The sequence below is a fragment of the Armigeres subalbatus genome, chromosome 3 (assembly GCF_024139115.2).
Source record: "Armigeres subalbatus isolate Guangzhou_Male chromosome 3, GZ_Asu_2, whole genome shotgun sequence".
NCBI lineage: Eukaryota > Metazoa > Arthropoda > Insecta > Diptera > Culicidae > Armigeres > Armigeres subalbatus.
The window spans coordinates 373304608-373327597 of record NC_085141.1 but is presented as its reverse complement, the minus strand read 5'-3'; the positions used below and the strand labels follow the sequence as shown (position 1 = coordinate 373327597).

Here is a 22990-nt window from a genome sequence, read left to right as displayed (position 1 = left end):
CTTCTGCTTAAAGAAGTTTTCGCAGCTTCTGATCGAAAAAGCTTCGGGAAGTAGCTTTCGCAGCTCCAGAAAAAAAACTTTCACAGCTTTGGAAAGAAGCTTTCGAAGCTTCGGAGAAAGCTTTCGCAGCTTCTGAAAGAAGCTTTCGCTGCTTCTGTGAGAAGCTTTCGCAGCTTCTGGAAGAAGCTTTCACAGCTTCTGGAAAAGGCTTCCGCAGCTTCGAGAAGAAGCTATCGCAGCTTCTGGAAGAAGCTTCACAGTTTCTGGAAGAAGCTTCACAGTTTCTGGAAGAAGCTTCCGCAGTTTCTGGTAGAAGTTTTCGCTGTCACAGCTACTGATCGTAGCATTGGCAGCCTATGATAGAAGCTTTCACAGCTTTTGATAGAAGCTTTCGCAGTATCTGATTGAATCAGTTTAGGAAAGTAGGATTCGCAGTTTCGGAAAGAAGCTTTCGCAGCTTCTGGAACATGCTTTCGCCGCTTTTGTAATAAGGTTTCGCAGCTTTGAAAAGCAGTTTTCGCAGCTTCTATAAGAAGCTTTCGCAGCTTCTATAAGAAGCTTTCGCAGCTTCTATAAGAAGCTTTCGCAGCTTCTATAAGAAGCTTTCGCAGCTTCTATAAGAAGCTTTCGCAGCTTCTATAAGAAGCTTTTCCAGCTTCTGGAAGAAGCTTTTCCAGCTTCTGGAAGAAGCTTTCGCAGCTTCCGGAAGAAGCTTTCGCAGCTTCCGGAAGAAGCTTTCGCAGCTTCTGTAAGAAGCTTTCGCAGCTTCTGTAAGAAGCTTTCGCAGCTTCTGTAAGAAACTTTCGCAGCTTCTGTAAGAAGCTTTCGCAGCTTCTGTAAGAAGCTTTCGCAGCTTCTGTAAGAAGCTTTCGCAGCTTTTGTAAGAAGCTTTCGCAGCTTCTGTAAAAAGCTTTCGCAGCTTCTGATCGTAGCATTGGCAGCCTATGATAGAAGCTTTCACAGCTTCTGATATAAGCTTTCGCAGCATCTGATTGAATCAGCTTAGGAAAGTAGAATTCGTAGTTTCGGAAAGAAGCTTTCGCAGCTTCTGGAACATGCTTTCGCCGCTTTTGTAATAAGGTTTCGCAGCTTCTGGAAGAAGCTTTCGCAGCTTCTGGAAGAAGCTTTCGCAGCTTCTGTACGAAGCTTTCGCAGCTTCTGTACGAAGCTTTCGCAGCTTCTGTAAGAAGCTTTCGCAGCTTCTGTAAGAAGCTTTCGCAGCTTCTGTAAGAAGTTTTCGCAGCTTCTGTAAGAAGCTTTCGCAGCTTCTGTAAGAAGTTTTCGCAGCTTCTGTAAGAAGCTTTCGCAGCTTCTGTAAAAAGCTTTCGCAGCTTCTGTAAAAAGCTTTCGCAGCTTTCGTAAGAAGCTTTCGAAGCTTCTGTAAGAAGCTTCCGCAGGTTTTGTAAGAAGCTTTCGCAAATTCTGTAAGAAGCTTTCACAGCTTCTGTAAAAAAATTTCGCAGCTTCTGTAAAAAGATTTCGCAGCTTCTGTAAAAAGATTTCGCAGCTTCTGTAAGAAGCTTTGGCAGCTTCTGTTAGAAGCTTTCGCAGCTTTTGTAAGAAGCTTTCGCAGCTTCTGTAAGAAGCTTTCGCAGCTTCTGTAAGAAGCTTTCGCAGCTTTTGTAAGAAGCTTTCGCAGGTTCTGTAAGAAGCTTTCGCAGGTTCTGTAAGAAGCTTTCGCAGCTTCTGTAAGAAGCTTTCGTAACTTCTGTAAGAAGCTTTCGCAGCTTCTGTAAAAAGATTTCGCAGCTTGTGTAAGAAGCTTTCACAGCATCTGTAAGAAGCTTTCGCAGCTTCTATAAGAAGCTTTCGCAGCCTCTGTAAGAAGCTTTCGCAGCTTCTGTAAGAAGCTTTCGCAGCTTCTGTAAGAAGCTTTCGCAGCTTCTGCAAAGAAGCTTTCGCAGCTTCTGTAAGAAGCTTTCGCAGCTTCTGTAAGAAGCTTTCGCAGCTTCTGTAAGAAGCTTTCGCAGCTTCTGTAAGAAGCTTTCGCAGCTTCTGTAAGAAGCTTTCGCAGCTTCTGTAAGAAGCTTTCGCAGCTTCTGTAAGAAGCTTTCGCAGCTTCTGTAAGAAGCTTTCGCAGCTTCTGTAAAAAGCTTCCGTAGCTTCTGTAAAAAGCTTTCGTAGCTTCTGTGAGAAGCTTTCGCAGCATCTGTGTGAAGCTTTCGCAGCTTCTGTGTGAGGCTTTCGCAGCTTCTGTAAGAAGCTTTCGCAGCTTCTGAAAGAAGCTTTCGTAGTTTCTAAAAGAAACTTTCGCAGCTTCTAGAAGAAGCTTTCGCAGCTTCTAGAAGAAGCTTTCGCAGATTCTAGGATAAGCTTTTGCTGCTTCTGGAAAAAGCTTCTGCAGCTTCTGGAAAAAGCTGCAGCTTCTGCACGAAGCTTTCGCAGCTTCTGTAAGAAGCTTTCAGCTTCTGTAAGAAGCTTCTGTAAGAAGCTTTCGCAGCTTCTATAAGAATCTTTCGCAGCTTCTGTAAGAAGCTTTCACAGCTTCTGTGAGAAGCTATCGCAGCTTCTGTAAGAAGCTTTCGCAGCTTCTGTAGAGCTTTCAGCTTCTGTAAGAAGCTTTCGCAGCTTCTGTAAGAAGCTTTCGCAGCTTCTGTAAGAAGCTCTGTAAGATGCTTTCGCAGCTTCTGTAAGAAGCTTTCGCAGCTCTGTAAGAAGCTTTCGCAGCTTCTGTGAGAAGCTTTCGCAGCTTCTGTGAGAAGCAGCTCTGTAAACTTCTGCAGCTTCTGTAAGAAGCTGCAGCTCTGTGGAAGCCAGCTTCTGTAAGAAGCTTTCTGCAGCTCTGTAAGAAGCTTTCGCAGCTCTGTAAGAAGCTTTCGCAGCTTCTGTGAAGCTTTCGCAGCTCTGTAAGAAGCAGCTCTGTAAGAAGCTTCGCAGCTCTGTAAGAAGCTTGCAGCTTCTGTAAGAAGCTTTCGCTCTGTAAGAAGCTGCAGCTTCTGTAAGCTTCTGCAGCTCTGTAAGAAGCTTCTGCAAGAAGCTTTCGCAGCTCTGTAGAAGCTGCAGCTTCTGTAAGAAGCTTTCGCAGCTCTGTAGAAGCTTTCGCAGCTCTGTAAGAAGCTTTCGCAGCTCTGTAAGAAGCTTTCAGCTTCTGTAAGAAGCTCTGTAAGAAGCTGCAGCTCTGTAAGAAGCTTCTGCAGCTTCTGTAAGATGCTTTCAGTGAGCTCTGTAAGAAGCTTTCGCAGCTTCTAAAAGAAGCTGCAGCTCTAGAAAAGCTTCAGCTTCTGGAAAAAGCTTTTAGCTTCTGTAAAGCTTTCGCAGCTTCTGTAAAAGCTTTGCAGCTTCTGTAAGAAGCTTGTAAGAAGCTTTCGCAGCTCTGTGTGAAGCTTTCGCAGCTTCTGTGTGAAGCTTTCGCAGCTTCTGTGTGAAGCTTCTGTGTGAAGCTTCTGTAAGAAGCTTTCGCAGCTCTGTAAAGCTTTCTGCAGCTTCTGTAAGAAGCTTCTGCAGCTTCTGTAAGAAGCTTTCGCAGCTCTAAAAGAAGCTTCTGCAGCTTCTAGAAAAGCTGCAGCTTCTGGAAAAAGCTTCAGCAGCTCCGTAAGAAGCTTTCGCAGCTTCTGTAAAAGCTTGGCTTCTGTAAGAAGCTTTCGCAGCTTCTGGAAGAAACTTTAACACCTTCTGGAAGAAGCTTTTACAAATTCTGCAAGAAGCTTTCACAGTTTCTGGAAGAATTTTTCACATCTTCTGGAAGAAGCTTTCGCAGCTTCTGGAAGAAGCTTTCGCAGCTTCTGGAAGAAGCTTTCGCAGCTTCTGGAAAAAGCTTTCGCAGCTTCTGGAAGAAGCTTTCGCAGCTTCTGGAAGAAGCTTTCGCAGCTTCTGTGTGAAGCTTTCGCAGCTTCTGTAAGAAGCTTTCGCTTTCGCGATGATGCTTTCGCAACTTCTGTAAGAAGCTTTCGCAGCTTCTAAAAGAAGCTTTCGCAGCTTCTAGAAAAAGCTTTCGCAGCTTCTGGGAAAAGCTTTCGCAGCTTCTGGAAAAAGCTTTCGCAGCTTCTGTAAGAAGCTTTCGCAGCTTCTGTAAAAAGCTTTTGCAGCTTCTGTAAGAAGCTTTCGCAGCTTCTGTAAGAAGCTTTCGCAGCTTCTGTGTGAAGCTTTCGCAGCTTCTGTGTGAAGCTTTCGCAGCTTCTGTGTGAAGCTTTCGCAGCTTCTGTGTGAAGCTTTCGCAGCTTCTGTGTGAAGCTTTCGCAGCTTCTGTGTGAAGCTTTCGCAGCTTCTGTAAGAAGCTTTCGCAGCTTCTGTAAGAAGCTTTCGCAGCTTCTGTAAAAAGCTTCCGTAGCTACTGTAAGAAGCTTTCGTAGCTTCTGTAAGAAGCTTTCGCAGCTTCTGTAAGAAGCTTCCGCAGCTTCTGTAAGAAGCTTTCGCAGCTTCTAAAAGAAGCTTTCGCAGCTTCTAGAAAAAGCTTTCGCAGCTTCTGGAAAAAGCTTTCGCAGCTTCTGGAAAAAGCTTTCGCAGCTTCTGGAAAAAGCTTTCGCAGCTTCTGTAAGAAGCTTTTGCAGCTTCTGTAAAAAGCTTTTGCAGCTTCTGTAAGAAGCTTTCGCAGCTTCTGGAAGAAGCTTTCGCAGCTTCTGGAAGAAGCTTTCGCAGCTTTCTCAGCTTCTGTGTGAAGCTTTCGCAGCTTCTGTAAGAAGCTTTCGCTTTCGCGATGATGCTTTCGCAGCTTATGGAAAAAGCTTTCGCAGCTTCTGTAAGAAGCTTTCGCAGCTTCTGTAAAAAGCTTTTGCAGCTTCTGTAAAAAGCTTTTGCAGCTTCTGTAACACGCTTTCGCAGCTTCTGTAAGAAGCTTTCGCAGCTTCTGTAAGAAGCTTTCGCTTTCGCGATGATGCTTTCGCAGCTTCTGTAAGAAGCTTTCGCAGCTTCTAAAAGAAGCTTTCGCAGCTTCTAGAAAAAGCTTTCGCAGCTTCTGGAAAAAGCTTTCGCAGCTTCTGTAAGAAGCTTTCGCAGCTTCTGTAAAAAGCTTTTGCAGCTTCTGTAAGACGCTTTCGCAGCTTCTGTAAGAAGCTTTCGCAGCTTCTGTAAGAAGCTTTCGCAGCTTCTGTAAGAAGCTTTCGCAGCTTCTGTAAGAAGCTTTCGCAGCTTCTGTAAGAAGCTTTCGCAGCTTCTGTAAGAAGCTTTCGCAGCTTCTAAAAGAAGCTTTCGCAGCTTCTAGAAAAAGCTTTCGCAGCTTCTGGAAAAAGCTTTCGCAGCTTCTGGAAAAAGCTTCCGCAGCTTCTGTAAGAAGCTTTCGCAGCTTCTGTAAGAAGCTTTCGCAGCTTCTGTAAGAAGCTTTCGCAGCTTCTGTAAGAAGCTTTCGTAGCTTCTGTAAGAAGCTTTCGCAGCATCTGTGTGAAGCTTTCGCAGCTTCTGTGTGAAGCTTTCGCAGCATCTGTAAGAAGCTTTCGCAGCTTCTGTGTGAAGCTTTCGCAGCTTCTGTGTGAAGCTTTCGCAGCTTCTGTAAGAAGCTTTCGCAGCTTCTGTAAGAAGCTTTCGCAGCTTCTGTAGGAAGCTTTTGCAGCTTTTGTAGGAAGCTTTCGCAGATTCTGTAAGAAGCTTTCGCAGATTCTGTAGGAAGCTTTCGCAGCTTCTGTAGGAAGCTTTCGCAGCTTCTGTAAGAAGCTTTCGCAGCTTCTGTAAGCAGCTTTCGCAGCATCTATAAGAAGCTTTCGCAGCATCTATAAGAAGCTTTCGCAGCTTCTGTAGGAAGCTTTCGCAGCTTCTGTAGGAAGCTTTCGCAGCTTCTGTAGGAAGCTTTCGCAGCTTCTGTAGGAAGCTTTCGCAGCTTCTGTAGGAAGCTTTCGCAGCTTCTGTAGGAAGCTTTCGCAGCTTCTGTAGGAAGCTTTCGCAGCTTCTGTAGGAAGCTTTCGCAGCTTCTGTAGGAAGCTTTCGCAGCTTCTGTAGGAAGCTTTCGCAGCTTCTGTATGAAGCTTTTGCAGCTTCTGTAAGAAGCTTTCGCAGCTTCTGTAAGAAGCTTTCGCAGCTTCTGTAAGAAGCTTTCGCAGCTTCTGTAAGAAGCTTTCGCAGCTTCTGTAAGAAGCTTTCGCAGCTTCTGTAAGAAGCTTTCGCAGCTTCTGTAAGAAGCTTTCTGTAAGAAGCTTTCGCAGCTTCTGTAAGAAGCTTTCGCAGCTTCTGTAAGAAGCTTTCGCAGCTTCTGTAAGAAGCTTTCGCAGCTTCTGTAAGAAGCTTTCGCAGTTTCTGTAAGAAGCTTTCGCAGCTTCTGCAAGAAGCTTTCGCAACTTCTGCAAGAAGCTTTCGCAGCTTCTGTAAGAAGCTTTCACAGTTTCTGTAAGAAGCTTTCGCAGTTTCTGTAAGAAGCTTTCGCAGTTTCTGTAAGAAGCTTTCGCAGCTTCTGCAAGAAGCTTTCGTAGCTTCTGTTAGAAGCTTTCGCAGCTTCTGTAAAAAGATTTCGCAGCTTCTGTAAAAAGATTTCGCAGCTTCTGTAAGAAGCTGTAAGCTTTAAAATTCTGTAAGAAGCTTTCGCAGTTTCTGTAAGAAGCTTTCGCAGTTTCTGTTAGAAGCTTTCGCAGCTTCTGTAAGAAGCTTTCGCAGCTTCTGTAAGAAGCTTTCGCAGCTTCTTTAAGAAGCTATCGCAGCTTCTGTAAGAAGCTTTCACAGTTTCTATAAGAAGTTTTTGCAGCTCTTGTAAGAAGGTTTTGCAGCTTCTGTAAGAAGCTTTCGCAGCTCCTGTAAGAAGTTTTTGCAGCTTTTGTAAGTAGGTTTCGCAGCTTTTGTAAGAAGCTTCCACAGTTTCTGTAAAGAGCTTTCGCAGATCCTGTAAGAAATTTTTGCAGTTTCTGAAAGAAGCTTTCGCTTCTGCAGCTTTTGGTATATGCTCTAGCAGATTCTGGAAAAAGAATCTCCCACAGCTTCTTGAAGAAGAATCCTTCGTCGTTTCCAAAAGAAGAATCTTTTCCAGTTATTGAAAGAAATTTCTGCAGGTTGTGAAAGACGCTTTCACAGCTTCTGGAAAAACCTTTTGTAGCTTCTGTAGCTTTTGAAAGAAGCTTTGGCAGCTTCTGGAAGAAGCTTTTGAATCATCTGGATGATGTTATTGCAGTATGTGTTGCTGTTGAAGTTTTTTCAGCTCCTGGAAGTATTTCGTCAGCTTTTAAAAGCTGTTTTTTAACCTTTGTGTAAGCTTTGAAAGTTTGCTGAAAAAGCTTTTCCAGCCTTCCAGTTCACAGAAGAAATTCTTCCAGCTTGTAGAATAAACTAAGAAATGATTTTGCAGGAGCTCGAAAATAATTTTTCAACAGCTTGCCAACCGTCTAACATAAGCTGGGAAGAATACAAAATCCGGACAAGTGACAGTGACACTGAACATTTTAATTCTTTTCTGTTCTAATTAGTTTTATATTTATAAAATGAATTGATAATATTTCCATTTCCTAAGCCGCAAAAAAAAATGCTTCTAGAAGGGTGTGGTTGATTAAACGCAAAGTTGAAAGAGAAAAGGCTCTTTTCTGAATTGTTCACGCTTCCTAGGAGCTAAAAAATCTGAACAGTCAGGATTGGACGTAAAAAAATTATTACACAATGGGCATTTCTATCTCGAAGAGCAAACATTGAATCTTCATGATGTTGTAACTTGTAAGCAATCGATTACATAACCTTCTTACGAGATGTTTTTATTGATTCACTCGACCTGATTTTTCTACATTTTTTATTAATTCCATGCACAGTTAGCCTTAACTTGCTACAAGTTCACGGATTGAGCTAAGTCAATCGGCACCATGCTTATTTGTGTACTTTTGTCCTTTTTGTGATCAAAATGAATGGAATTAGGATGGTATCGTGAGTCAAACTTATATTGCTGTATACGATACATATACTTGTTCCTAGAAATTAACGATGGTCGTTTAGATGTGTTGAACGAGACCAAATAAACCGACTGAATGCAATGAGCTGACATAACAAATAGCATTCGCGGATCAGTTTGTATTTGAGATTAGATACAAAACGCTTAGTGCAAGGAATGTCATACAATTATATTTTCTTCTACAAAAATGACAGTAACGTGCATGCGGGATTTTTTTTGTACCGGTGGAAGACTTTTTAAGTGACACTAAGTGATGTAATTTCAAACTCTTGATTTCCCTATTTTACTGCTCCCACAATCGATACGTGCTGGGGGAAAAATTTCATTAGATTTCAATTTCTATTGAAAAGAGATTCCCTTCTCCCACCAATTTCGCACCTCACTGACTTTTGCATCACTCGGAATCAGATTATGACAACCGTGATTCCACGACTCACAACCGTCCAAGTAAGCTATGGATTAAATTTGGCTATTCTGAGTCAGATCCAAGCATTCCTTGGATTCACGTCGTTCGACAGAAAATGAAAAAACCTTCTCGGTATCTGATCCCCATTCGTGCTGCTCCTCAAGTGGGGGAGACAGTTGCCTTACAGAATAGTCAGACGAAAATGCAGAAACGGACAAATTTGAATAACGAAATTTTCAATTCGATCCATTTGACCTGCGATTTGCAGTCGATTTGTTCCCCGACCTTATCGCCGTGGCTTGCGTGACTCACTCACCTGAATGTTGAGCTCCAGGTTCTTCCACTGGCAGAAGCGGGTGTACTTGTCGCTTTCGAGAAACTTCCGAAACGGTTCGCCCCGCAGGTGGTGGAAGATTTCCTCGATGTACGGCTCGAACAGATTCACCGGAACTTCGTTCTTCATGAGGTACTTTTGCACGTGCGCCACCGCCTCCTTCGAGTATTCCTGATGGGTTGCGTGTGAGCATGTGAGACAAGAGGATTTTGACAGATTAGCGACAAAGTGGATCACAGCAGGCGGTACAAAAGGACGGGAGGCTGTTTTTCGCGAGAAACTGTTTAGGTTGACGATTTCTATCTCGGCAAGTTGTAAATTATTTAAAGCAGTATGCACACATTGCCTGCCTAAATTAAATAATTAAATTTAATTCAAATAAATAAACCGAATTAAAACCCCCAAAATCCTCTAAAACTTATAAAAAGCTTACACGAATGTCAGTTTCAATAAATAATAAGCTTCCTTTATAGCTCTTAAACCCTAATTCAGGAACTAGAAAAACTCGTCTCTGAAACAGAAAACAGATGTAAATCAAAGAAATTTTCGGCTTCAGTCTTTACTGGCTATTTTAAACAACATATTTATTCTACACCCGACGTTTCAATGGTTTATTCCATCTTTTTCAAGGGTTAGATGGAATAGACCATTAAAACGTCGGGAGGAGAATAAATATGTCATTTTAATAGCCAGTAAAGACTGAAAGCCGACAATTTATTAGTAAGATTCAAACAGTTGTGAGCCTATTAAGTACATCAAAACTTGAAAATTATTTTACTTTGTTCAGTATTGGATGCCTGGAAATATTCTTTTCAGAAAACTGTAAAAAATTCCTGGAGAAAACTTAGAAACTACTAATGTTACTATTTTCCAAAAAGACAAAAGCTTCTACATAAGTCTTAATTTTTTTTCAATTGAAGAACTTTATTTCGAATTCAGGAAAAAAAAAATTCAAAACAGTGGGCCTATGCCCACTGTAATAAAAAGGCACTATCCCTTGCCATTCTATCACTGGTGCCGTAATTCTCTAAGCAGAAGTTTATTTTTACAGCTGGGAATGTCTTACTCCTAGCTCTGAAGTTAATAGCAAAAAGCTGGAAAAGCTAAATTATTTATTGAAAAACTTAATAAGGTTATCATTATAACTAAAAAACAGGAGAGGTTTTTTTATGCTTCTGCTGTGAGTAGAGAAGGATGAGGTAGAAGTGCTACTTTAAAATATTAGTAAAGCTTTCTTTAGAATCTAAAAGAAATTCCTAAAGCAAAGTAATTTCTGAAAGATGGGACCGATTATCGTAAAAGGCGAAAATATTCTCTCGAAAGCTGAAACATTTAGAATACCGCTAAAATTAAGCTACTAATAGAAGAGACAAATCATCCTTCAATAACTGAAAAAAAATCTTTCTGTATATTTTTCGTCCAGACGCTGGAAAATTGTGTTTACTTGAAAAAGTTTTACTTGAAGCGTCAAAAGTTACCAAAAAACGAATTATGTTATTGTCAAATTTCGCTTTCTATTCTTATTTTTACGTTTAGTGTCCGATGAATCCTGAAAAAGACATCGTAAACTCAATTGCCCATAACTCTTTAGACAAAATTATCCCATGTCGATAAAAGCCCCGATAGAAATAAGTACGCCATACTGCTGCAGATAGATACATCACCTAAAACAATTTACTCTCAACAGAAACACTCAAATATACTCACGTGTGTGTGCGACAGCATTTCTTTCATAATAAAATTGTCGTAAATGTCTCTGGCTTGCTTCCGCCGCTCGTCGTGGCACTCTGTCTTTTCGTAGGCTTTGATCTGGAACGGAACAGGAATGTGGGGGAGGGTGGGAGGAAAACATGGAAAACAAACTGTTAGTTGCTAACGACATTGTTTCATCAGGCAGCGCCCCGGAGGCTGGCTGACTGAATGAGCGATGGCCGATCGGGTTGATGGCGATGAAGGAGAAAACTCCGGAAGAGGAAAAGCGTGATGCGATTACGCGATGAGGAGCATCATCCCCCACAGTAGTGATGGGGTGGTTCGCTGCCGGATGATTGAAGACACGGACGCATCTTTCTGGAAGCAGACGGTCTAGGCAAACGTTTTGCTCGTGTAGTTAGTCGGCTGTGTGGTCGGCCCAAGAAAGCATAATTAGGTACACTGCTGAAAGTGTTCTTGACGAGGAGGGATGGGGGGAAAACTTGCTCTACAAGCGGAAAAAGGGATAAACAGCAGAAAGCGATTCGAGGAAGAGCAAACTGTTTCTCCGCCCATGGCGGAACTTAGGCAGGCGTTCGTCATGATCGTCATAATCATCGCAACATTCTTGTCTTGGAGTGATTCAGTGATTGAGCGAGTTATGTAATTAAGAATTAGAATTATCGAGAGGAGTTTTATCGTCATTATTTAATCATTTGTTCCTGGAGAAGACGGCTTTGTTGTGGAGGCGGGTGATGCAGGCCAAATAGGCAATGTGTCGATTGCCAATAAATTAAAACAGTTGTTGCCATGAAATAATGAGATGAACAGTTCAATTTGGAACCAAAATTTCCAAATCCATTCTTTGTTGGCATTCAATCTCCTCACATAATCGCCTCACTTTGTGTTCATTAAGAATTTCCAAATTGGAGGTTGTGGAGTTCATCCTGACTGTTGGCAAGCGGGAGCCACTTGGAACACCTTATCGCACTGTTTGTTCACTGACGACGACTCATTCCCCGATTGCTTTGATTGCTGATGATGTGACTCTAAGTTGTGGTTAACATTAGGCCTACTTCGATGGTTTCAAAGCCATTGAATATATGAGAACAACATGAAAGCTATTGATTGCGCTATTCAAATTAATTCATGAAAAAAGTGTTACTTAGGTCCTTTTGAAAAGTTAAGCGAGATTTATATAGCAAACGGCAAGTACTGTTTCACTGTCACACAGAGGTGTGCCCCACCGAATTCTATAACAAATACTCGAAAAACACATCTAGTCTAGTCTAGTCTACTTTCTACTCATACACAGCCAGTTCGTGAAAGAATCCTGGAAAGTTTCTATAAGTCTTTTTTGATCCAAAAGGTCCAAAATCGTTTTTGGTTTTAAAAAAATATTTTCTCTAAAGGAAATTGCCCATACTCGACAAATCATTCCACGTCGAGCATCCGAGTGCGACGGTTGTAAGTCCGCGTACGGTCTGCTTCTCTTTTGGTTTTTTTTTTCCTGAAGTACAGGTAGAGGTTTTTTTTTCGAAAGTGTTTTGAAGGATAGTGGAAGTGGTGCTTAGCTGAAACAGTTAAGTAGCCATTTCGTTGGTTTTTCAAGACAACGCAACGGCAGTCATCATCCATTGTGCGTCTCCACCAAAACAGACGCTGCCGTCCTGCTACCATCCATCCACCCAGTTGCAGTGTTGTCTGCGGCGAGAACACCAACAACAGCGTGGTTCGCTTCGACCGCACCACCGGCGAGTGTCCATCCATCCAGTGTGTGCTGCCAGAACCGTTAGCCGGCGAAACAGCTGTGTGGACGCAAGCATTTACTTACTACAAGCTTCCTCTCATTGTTCCCCTCTCTTCTCCATCTTAGTGGAATAGTTTTGTTTTTTCCTTTTTTTCTCGTCTTCCCCTCTCATTATTTTGTGTGTGTGTTTTTTTTTCTGGCCTAGTGATAATTGTTTAGTTTTAAAATAGATTGTGCCTCGTTGCAGCGGCGAATTTCGTGTCCGCAATGCGCGAGGGCGAAGTTGGCGGGGGTACTTCGTATTCCATGTCAGATGTTTCGTTGCATTCAGGTGTTCCAAACTAAAACGAAATGGACTCCAGCAACGCTAAAATTTCCTCTACGAGCCCCCGTCCCAAGGCTTACTCTCACGACTCTAGTGGGCCGTATGTTGTTTTCTTTCGACCCAAAGGCAAACGTTTGAATATCAGCCAGATCAGCAAAGATCTGGAAAAGCGATTCTCGTCTGTCCAGTAAGTTTCGCGTCACTGTCAGTGATCACAAACAGGCCAACGAGATTGCCACTGATTGACTGTTGCGATACTGGATTGCAAATAAATGTATTCCGTGTCGCAGGAGGGAGAGAAGCGGATTTATTTCCGACTGTCTCTTTCTGCGTCACCTTTTTCGGGTTCGCACTGCCTGACTACGTAGTGATTGGCAAACTTCGTCTACTTCTTCGGCTGTATGTACCGAAGGTGATGAATTGTGTTAATTGCAAGCAGATGGGTCACACCGCTCAGTACTGCTCTAATAAACCGAAATGTGTCTATTGTAACGAAAGCCATCCACATGCTCTTGTAGATTGCCCAACGTACATACAGCAGCGAATCCACCAGAAGCGGTCTCTTCAGCAGCGTTCTCGGCGTAGTTACGCCGAAATATCGAGAAAGACCGCTTCTCCAGTCGTTTCTGACACCATCTACTCGTCTCTTCCTTTGGACGATCAAGGTAGCTCTGAGTTCTGACTCCGAGGTTGGAAATGGGGTTCCCTTTGTTTTCAATGGCTCAACGAGGAAGAGAATAAAACGAGAGCCAGCGACCCTCGAAAAAGCCTAGAAAACAGCCTCAAAGTGAGCCCCAATCCAACATGGTCAAATTTAAAAGCGGGTGGATATACTCAAAACGTTCAACTTTTGTGGTTTCACATCGGGATGATCGAGAGTTTCCACCGCTTCCGGGAACATTTAAAATACCAGTTGCCCCAATTTTGCGATTTCTCAGTCGGAAAGAGAGCATAGAGAGCGAGCAGAAGAACTCCCGAGCTCTCCAATGTTCACATTTTCTGGCATCGTGGAGCTCACCATCAACTTCTTTGATGCTTCCGACTACGTGAAGAATATGGTCAAAGCTGTTCTGTCTATTCTGACTCCTCTCCTGAAGCAGCTGGCTCCGAAAATGCCCCTGCTCGAGTCATTTGTATCCTTCGATGGCTAACTTAGTCAATAAGGGTAACATGATTTCGATTCTACAGTGGAACTGTCGAAGTATTCTTCCAAAATTAGATATTTTCAAATTTTTAGTTAACAAATTACAATGTGATGCTTTTGCTTTATGTGAAACTTGGCTCACACCAGATGTGAACCTTCATTTTCCTGATTTCAACAAAATCCGCCGCGATCGGGCAAATCGATATGGAGGGGTGCTTTTAGGGATCCAGCAATCATTCTATAGAGTCGATCTTGCGCCGATGTCTGGCGCCGAAGTTGTCGCATGTCAGATGATTATTCGAGAAAAAGACCTTAGTATCGCCTCGATATATATTCCTCCAAACACCGTGATATCTTGTAGAGATCTCTCGCACATCTGGTCGGTTATGCCCGAGCCACGGTTGCTCCTGGGAGATTTTAACTCCCACGGAACAGCCGGGGGGGGGGGGGGGGTTAACTGTACGACGACAACCGTTCAACAATGATATACGACCTCTGCGACGACTTTAATATGTCAATTTTGAATACAGGAGAAGTTACACGAGTGGCTCCTCCAGCAAGAGATAGCCGTTTAGATCTTTTTTTTTGAGCTCATTATCGTTGGACTGTACTTGGAAGGTGGTCCAAGATCCCCATGGTAGTGATCATTTGCCGATCGAAGTCTCGATTTCCAATAGGCATAATCAATCTGTTTCTATCGACCTTTCATATGACCTTACGAAGCACATCGATTGGGGCACATATGAGGAGGTCAAATTTTATGCCGTCGACTAACACCAATTGGAAGAGAGTTCGTGGGGCAGTACCAGGCGGGATTTATGGGTGAACGCTCTACCACAGACCAGGTGTTCGCCATACGTCAGGTATTGCAGAAATGCCGCGAATATAACGTGCCCACACATCATCTATTAATCGACTTCAAAGCCGCATATGATACAATCGATCGGGACCAGCTATGGCAGCTAATGCACGAAAACGGATTTCCGGATAAACTGATACGGTTGATCAAGGCGACGATGGATCGGGTGATGTGCGTAGTTCGAGTTTCAGGGGCATTCTCGAGTCCCTTCGAAACCCGTAGAGGGTTACGGCAAGGTGATGGTCTTTCGTGTCTGCTATTCAACATCGCTTTGGAGTGAGTAATACGAAGGGCAGGGATTGACACGAGTGGTACGATTTTCACGAAGTCCGTCCAGTTATTTGGTTTCGCCGACGACATTGATATCATGGCACGTAACTTTGAGAGGATGGAGGAAGCCTACATCAGACTGAAAAGCGAAGCTAAACGGATTGGACTAGTCATCAACACGTCGAAGACGAAGTACATGATAGGAAGAGGCTCAAGAGAGGTCAATGTGAGCCACCCACCACGAGTTTCTATCGGTGGTGACGAAATCGAGGTGGTTGAAGAATTCGTGTACTTGGGCTCACTGGTGACCGCCGATAACGATACCAGCAGAGAAATTCGGAGACGCATAGTGGCTGGAAATCGTACGTACTTTGGACTCCGCAAGACGCTCCAATCGAATAGAGTTCGCCGCCGTACCAAACTGACTATCTACAAAACGCTTATAAGACCGGTAGTTCTCTACGGACACGAGACCTGGACGATGCTCGTGGAGGACGAACGCGCACTGGGAGTTTTCGAAAGGAAAGTGTTGCGTACCATCTATGGTGGGTTGCAGATGGCGGACGGTACGTGGAGGAGGCGAATGAACCACGAGTTGCATCAGCTGTTGGGAGAACCATCCATCGTTCACACCGCGAAAATCGGAAGACTGCGGTGGGCCGGGCACGTAGCCAGAATGTCGGACAGTAATCCGGTGAAAATGGTTCTCGACAACGATCCGACGGGAACAAGAAGGCGAGGTGCACAGCGGGCAAGGTGGATCGATCAGGTGGAGGACGACTTGCGGACCCTCCGCAGACTGCGTGGTTGGCGAAGTGCAGCCATGAACCGAGCTGAATGGAGAAGTCTTTTATGTGCAGCACAGGCCACTCCGGCCTTAGTCTGATGATAAATAAAATGAGGAGGTCATCATTGATGGCGTAATGTCGATAGAAGCACTTCCCCCGCGAGAAGAGTACGAGTTTCTATTCCAGTTGATTCTTGACAGCGCTCTTCATGCACAACGTCGGCCAGTGCTAGGAGCTTCGGTTCATAGGAATCCACACACGTGGTGGGATGTCGAGTGTACACAACTTTATCGCAAGAAATCCACCGCGTTCAAAGAATTTCGGAAACACGGCTCGATCGTACTTCACAAACGGTACATTGCGCTCGAGATCCAAGTTTGAAGAAAGATTGTCCAGATTCGGTGCCGGTGAAGAAAGGGTCACGTGATTCTTTTGCTAACAGGGATGATATGGATCGCCCGTTTTCGATGATTGAATTCTCGCTTGCTCTCCTTTCATGTAACAATTCCGCTCCTGGGATGGATAGAATCAAGTTCAATTTACTCAAAAACCTCCCAGACGTCGAGAAGAGGCGCTTATTGAGCTTATTCAATCAGTTACTGGAGTGCAACATTGTTCCGGATGATTAGAGGAAAGTGAGGGTAATAACCATACAGAAGCCCGGAAAACCCGCGTCGGATTGTAACTCGTATCGCCCCATCGCGATGCTGTCCTGTCTTCGGAAGCTGTTGGAGAAGATGATTCTCTTCCGGTTAGACAAATGGGTTGAATCGAATAGTTTGTTGTCAGATACACAATTTGGTTTCCGCAAGGGCAAGTGAACGAACGACTGTCTTGCGTTGCTTTCTTCAGAAATTCGGCTTACTTTCGCTAAAAAAAGAGCAAATGTACTCAGTTTTTTGGACATTAAGGGGGCTTTTGATTCAGTTTGCGTTGATGTCTTATCCGACAAACTACTAGTGTGGACTTTCACCAATTTTAAACAACTATTTGTACAATTTGTTGTCAGAGAAGCGTATGAGTTTTTCTCATGGTGACTCGGCAACTTCATGAATCAGCTACATGGATCTCCCCCACTTGGACCACGACCGCTCCTCTTCGGCAGGTTTAGTCATCAACGTCAACAAAACCAAATCGTTGGATGTAAACACGGTGACCCCTTACAGTTTCAATGTAGCCGAGCAATCAGTAGAGAATGTTGAAAGCTTCCAATATCTTGGTAGCCAAATGGCGTCAGACGGCGGTACCAAGATCGACATAGGCGCACGTATCAAGAAAGCAAGGGCTGCTTTTGCGAGTTTAAGAAATATCTGGAAAAACAGGTAGATAAGTGAACGCACCAAAATACGCATTTTCAACTCTAACGTGAAATCTGTGCTGTTATACGCTAGTGAAACATGGTGTGTATCAGTGGAGAACACTCCACGGCTGCAGGTGTTCATTAACAGATGCCTGCGGTATATAATTCGGGCCTGGTGGGTTCACAACTGGATCTCAAACAACGAGCCCCATCGTCGTTGTCACCAGAGGCCGATAGCAACAGAAATTCGGGACCGGAAGTGGGGCTGGGTCGGCCACACTCTACGTAGGGGCGGAAACGAAATCTGTAAACAAGCATTAGACTGGAACCCAGCGGGACATCGCGGCAGAGGCAGACCCAGAGGCTCATGACGGCGAAGCCTCCATAAAGAAAAAAAAGAAGTCGACAGAAATCTAACCTGGCAACAGATTAAAGCTAAAGCTGGGCAACGCTCAGGATGGAGATCTTTCAAGTCGGCCCTTTGCACCACCGAAGGTGTACAGGATCCATAAGTAAGTAAGTAAAGCTACGAAGCTGGGTATCGAATTCTCTCCGGAGAAAACTGAGATGGTTGTCTTTTCAAAAAACATAAGCCGGCAAAGTTCCCGCTCTAACAGATGGGTGACAATTACTCATAGCATCCCAAGTAACATTTTTAGTTTTATAACGCTCTTGAAGACCATAATTTACTCTGCAAGAGTGTTATAAAACCAGCATAAAACCAAAATGTTACTAGGGATGTCTTCTAAATATCTCGAGGTCTGGTTCGACTGGAAATGCACCTTCGGGAAGCACATTGTGTATCTGACACAGAAATGCCAGAAAAAGGGGTGTGAAATGTTGCCAAAGCAGATTCGATGGATCCGGGGAAATGACTGAAATCCCATAGTTATTAGCTGGTTATGGAACAACTTCTCGCAAGAACAGCTGTTGTATAATTGGTAATACGATAAAAAAATGTGTGAAAAATCTCAGAGGTTTTGAAGCACGAAACTGCTTACTACGCTTACGTAACTGTATATTGACTCTTGAAGTTCTTTTGGTAAATGTGATGGTATTCAAATAGACTATTTTATTGCGTATGAAGCGTTAGTACTTTATGATTAAGGAAGGGTATGAACAAAGAATTATATGAAATTTTAATATTTTAAGTTTGTCAAAAAGTGAATGTTTGTCTCTGCATAGTTTTAAGAGTTCGAAATTTCAGTCAACCCTCTTTTTACGTCACTTATTGGGGGGACGTAAACCGAATGTGACGTAAAAAGAATTTTTGCTAAAATTTCTAGTATTTCACTTAATTTATTGATAGTGAGGATACTTTTAAATACATTCACTTGCGTCTTACATGAGGTATTGTAAGATTTCTCCGAATCCAGCAGATGTTATAAGATTTCCAAATCGTCCTGGAGTTTGAATCAAATGGTCTACCGAATCAACCAAAGCCTTCATGATATCCCAAGTCGTGGTATGAACTCAATAATGTCCTCCGAGGATTTGTCTTTCACTTGCGTCTCAAAACAAGACATATGAGGTGTTGTAAGATCTCCAAATTGTCCTGAAGTTTGAATCAAATGGTCCACCGAATCAACCAAGGCTTCCATGATGTCTCCAGTCTCGGTGTCAACCCAATTTTGTCCTCCGATTATTTGTCTTTCACATCCGTCTTCAATTCTTGCATGTATGAAGTTGTAAGATCTCCAAATCGTCCTGGAGTTTGAATCAAATGGTCTACCGAATCTACTGAGGCTTGCATGATGTCCTCAGCCGCGGTATCATCCCAATCATGCCTTCCGAGTATTTGTCTTTCAACTGCGTCTTAAGTCCAAGTATATGAGATGTTTTAAGATTTGCAAATTGTCCTGGAGTTTGAATCAAATGGTCTACAGAATCAAACAAGGCTTCCACGATGTCCCCAACCTCGGTGTCAACCCAATTTTGTCTTCTGCGTATTGGTCTTTTACTAACGTCTCAAATACAGGCATATTCGATATTGTAAGATCTCCAAATTGTCCTGGAGTTTAAATCAAATGGTGAAAAGAATCAACCAAGGCTTCCATAGTGCCCCCAGCCGCGGTATCATCCCAATCATGCCCTCCGAGTATTTGTCATTCACTTGCGTCTCAAGTTCAGGTATATGAGTTGTTTTAAGATCTCCAAATTGTCCTGGAGTTTGAATCAAATGGTCTACATAATCAACCAAGGCTGCCACAATGTCCAGAGCCACGTGTCAACCCAATTTTGTCTTCTGAGTATTAGTATTTTACTAACATCTCAAGTCCAGGTATATGAGGTGTTGTAAGATCTCCAAAATGTCGTGGAGATTAAATCAAAAAATCTAATGAATCAACCAAGGCTTCCATGGTGCTCCCAGCCGCGGTATCAACCCAATTATGTCCTCCGATTATTTGTCTTTCACTTACGTCTTACATCCAGGCATATGAGATTTTTTAAGATCTCCAATATGTTCTGGAGATAGAATCAAATGGTCTATCGAATCTAATGATGCTTGCACGATGTCCGAGTATTTGTCTTTCACCTACGTCTCAAGCCCATGTATATGAATTGTCCTAGAGTTTGAATCAAATGGTCTACAAAATCAGCCTAGGCTTCCACGATGTCTCCAGCCTCGATGTCAACCCAACTTTGTCTTCTGAGTATTGGTCTTTTACTAACGTCTCAAATACAGGCATATTCGATATTGTACGATCTCCAAATTGTCCTGGAGTTTGAATCAAATGGTCTACCAAATCAACCAAGGCTTTCATGATTTCTTCACTCGCGGTATCAACTCAATTATATTCACCGAGTTTTTGTCTTTCACTCGTCTTAATTCAAGGCATATGAGGTGTTGAAAGATCTCAAAGTTTTCCTGGAATTTGGATAGTTTGCGAATTGCGTCTCAAATTCTGACATGTAACATGTTGTAAGATGCTAGAGGTGAGCCAGCCCAGGGCTGCAAACCTCTACAATAAAGAAATAAAAAAAAATGTTGTAAGATCTCCCAATTGTTCTAGAGATTTAATCAAATGGTCTACCGAATCAATCAAGGCTTCCATTATGTCCCCGGCCACGAAGTCTAGATTTCAGATATTTCTTCGATGACCTGGGGTGGAATAATTTTTGAATGCGTATCTAATATGGATCTATTGATCAAAAGGGGATGAACCATTTAAAAATAATAATCCTGTAGATATTAAGACCTGTACTCCATGACTTTCTCAAATTACTTGGAATGGAACAATAGTTGAAGAGGTATCTAATTTAGTCCTATGGATCAAAACGGGTATGAGCAAGTTTTTTTTAAAGAGATAATATTTCAGGGATGGATGATATTCATGGATGATCTGCAAGGGAACAATAGTTGAAGCCATATTCACTTTAGTGCTATGGATCAAAAAGGGCATGGCCCATATGAATTGCCGAATTTAGTCACAATCAAATTGCTAGAACCATCCCTACAAACATTTTAGTTTTATGCTGATTTTACCGAAGTCATGTAGTGCAAATAATGGTTTTCATGACCGTTATAGAACTACAAATGTTCCTTGGGATGATTGTTTGACTTGTGCTGCGCAGGTTGTTACTGGGGTTGCTGAGGACATCATGAAGGCCTTGGTTAAACAACTCATATGCCTGGAATTGAAACGCAAGTGAAAGAAAATTACTCGGAGGACATAATTGTGCTGATACCACGGCATGGGGCATCGTGGAAGCCTTGGTTGATCCGGCAGACCACTTAATTCAAACTCCTGGACAATTTGGAGATCTTACAACATCTCATATGTCTGGATTTGAGACGCAAGTGAAAGAAAATTACTCGGAGGACATAATTGGGTTGATACCGCAGCTATGGACATCATGGAAGCCTTGGTGGATTCGCCGGACCATTTGATTCAAACTCCAGGACGATTTGGAGATCTTACTACATCTCATATGTCTGGATTTGAGACCCAAGTGAAAAACAAATGATCGGAGGACATAATTGGGTTGATTCGATACCGCGGCGGAGGACATCATGGAAGCCTTGGTTGATTCTGCAGACCATTTGATTCAAATTCCAGGACGATTTGGAGATCTTACTACATCTCATATGTCTGGATTTGAGACCCAAGTGAAAGACAAATACTCGGAGGACATAATTGAGTTGATACCGCGGCTGGGGACATCATGAAAGCCTTGGTTGATTCGGCAGACCATTTGATTCAAACTCAAGGGCAGCAGAACAACTCATATTCCTACATTTGAGACGCAAGTGAAAGACAAATACTCGGAGGACATATTTGGGATGAATCCGCGGCTGAGGAGTCTAGGGAATTCTTGGGTGACCAGGAAAGGAACGGCTGCTTAAGGTATATTGAGTTTGGTTTAATAGATCATATAGAGCATGAACCATTTAATAAAAGAGATAACAGCCCTTCGGTATCGCGGGTAGACCTCAAGACCTATAATCCAGGGAATTTGGTTCAATATATCAAATTGGGCATAAACCATTTTTTACAATAGATAACAGCTCTTTCGCCACGCTTGTAGACCTTAGGTCCTCGGTTACGCGTGTAGACTTCAGGAAACTCTTGGATGACCTGGAACCGAACAATTATTGAAGGCAAATGATGTGTATACAAAGCATCTACTTTGTTCTTTGGGTTTCTAAGAGTGCCTTCTTATAGGCTTACTTTTTGATGTCAATAATGTTTCAAATTCTTTTTACGTCACGTGCCGTAAAAAGGAGGGCGTAAAACGAAGTGACGTAAAAAAACTGCCGTAAAAAGAGGGTTGAGTGTATTCAGTTTTTTCATGTTTTTTTTTACTATAATTTTTTTTTACCCTACTACCTACATTATTATTTGATCTGTTAGTCAATTTTAAATTATTATTTTTCCTATATTTTTGTGGAACATTTAAATTTTAGTTCCAAATATATTTCAAGTGATATGTTTCGATGAAATAAATTATAATGCATCTCCATTATTGAGGATGGAAGTTTCTCAGAATTTTTCGCCTCCAAAAAGCCACCCTTTCATCGACAGCTCTGCCGAAATTTTAAGAACTAATTCGCCCCACGGTGTTCAATTTGAAAGTATTTAATTTCTCGCAACAACATCGGTAACAAGTCTTCCGAACTTTCCCCCTTCTCAACCAAAGCCGAAAAACACTTAACGGATTCAATTTAGCAGAGCCACTCTACCAGAGCTCGTCACTCGCAAATGTTAATTGCAACGTTTTCGGGAAACTTTCTCACTATCATCACGAACGAACGAACGAACGAACGGTGTTGATGCTGGGCGGGGGAGTTTTCTGCGAATGGAAGCGCAAGCAGGAAGACACAGTTGAAAACGTTCATTTCCTACAAAGCAGCGAGCAGTTTTTGCGCCAGTCAACACCACGCAGCAAGCTGTGATCTGTGAATAAATAGTTTATTTACTGGGTCTGAAATTTTGTGTTACTTTTTCAACTGGATGGCTGCTTCGGATGCTAACGTGGTTTTTATGCTTCAGCTCATCGCCTACTACTTTCTGACGATGATGTTTTAACGGGCGAGTAAAAACATTTTTATTATTTTCTTCAAAGTATGAGAAAGTTGCAGGATAGGTAAAATTGAATTAAACATTGCTTCGTCACTAATGGTGTTACGAGAAGGAAGCATTTAGAATTGACGAAAGTTTTGCAATGAACACAATAATGTGGAACTATGAAACCAGAACGTAAACTTGATAATGAGTTACTCGAAAAAGCGATCTGTAGTGCTTATTTGAAAGATTTTCCAAGCTGCCGACGCTTCAACATCGGCAATAATCGTCAAACCAACCAAACTTGTTCCAAACGACTTCAACTACATTTTCCCCTGCCACTAACCTCAACTAACTTGTGAAATATGACCGAAGAAGGTGCTCCTGTGGTAAATGGAAAATTTAGGACCTCATTAAAGTGTTGTCAAATTCACCGGAGATAGTGCGAGCAGCAGCGTCATTAGGGAATGTCTGGGAAAAGTACGTGATTGATGGAAAAAGTTTTGCAGTTTCTTCAACGAAGCGGATGAAATAGTTGCAACTAAGTTGCTCTTTCTCCTGCCACACATAGCACCGTAGGTATTACGCAAACACAACAATCCAGAGTGCAAAACTCCATGGTGGTCGATTGGAATCACCATCCCGGACAGAGTGAACTCGTTCGGTTCGGGAAACTTTGATCCGAACTGTTGGATGCTGTATGCTGCGGGTGATTACTCCCAGTGCTCCGGCGAATGGGGTCCGGAAAAGTTATATCATTGGAATCCGGGATCACATCGATGATTGAATGCTCTTCGGGGAGATTACCGGGAATGAATCGTGGAGCACTGTT

At 42.7% G+C, this 22990-nt stretch overlaps 1 protein-coding gene across 1 annotated transcript in view; it reads right to left on the bottom strand.

Moving 5' to 3' along the window:
* Window positions 1-22990, bottom strand: part of LOC134226492 (G protein-coupled receptor kinase 1) — a 543976-nt gene that overhangs the window by 133855 nt on the left and 387131 nt on the right. Inside the window, exons 5-6 of the mRNA XM_062707302.1 lie at window positions 10231-10332; window positions 8506-8694 (exon numbers count right to left, since the gene is read on the bottom strand). Of these exons, the coding sequence (XP_062563286.1) occupies window positions 8506-8694; window positions 10231-10332 (291 nt within the window). The remainder of the gene's footprint in view (window positions 1-8505; window positions 8695-10230; window positions 10333-22990) is intronic.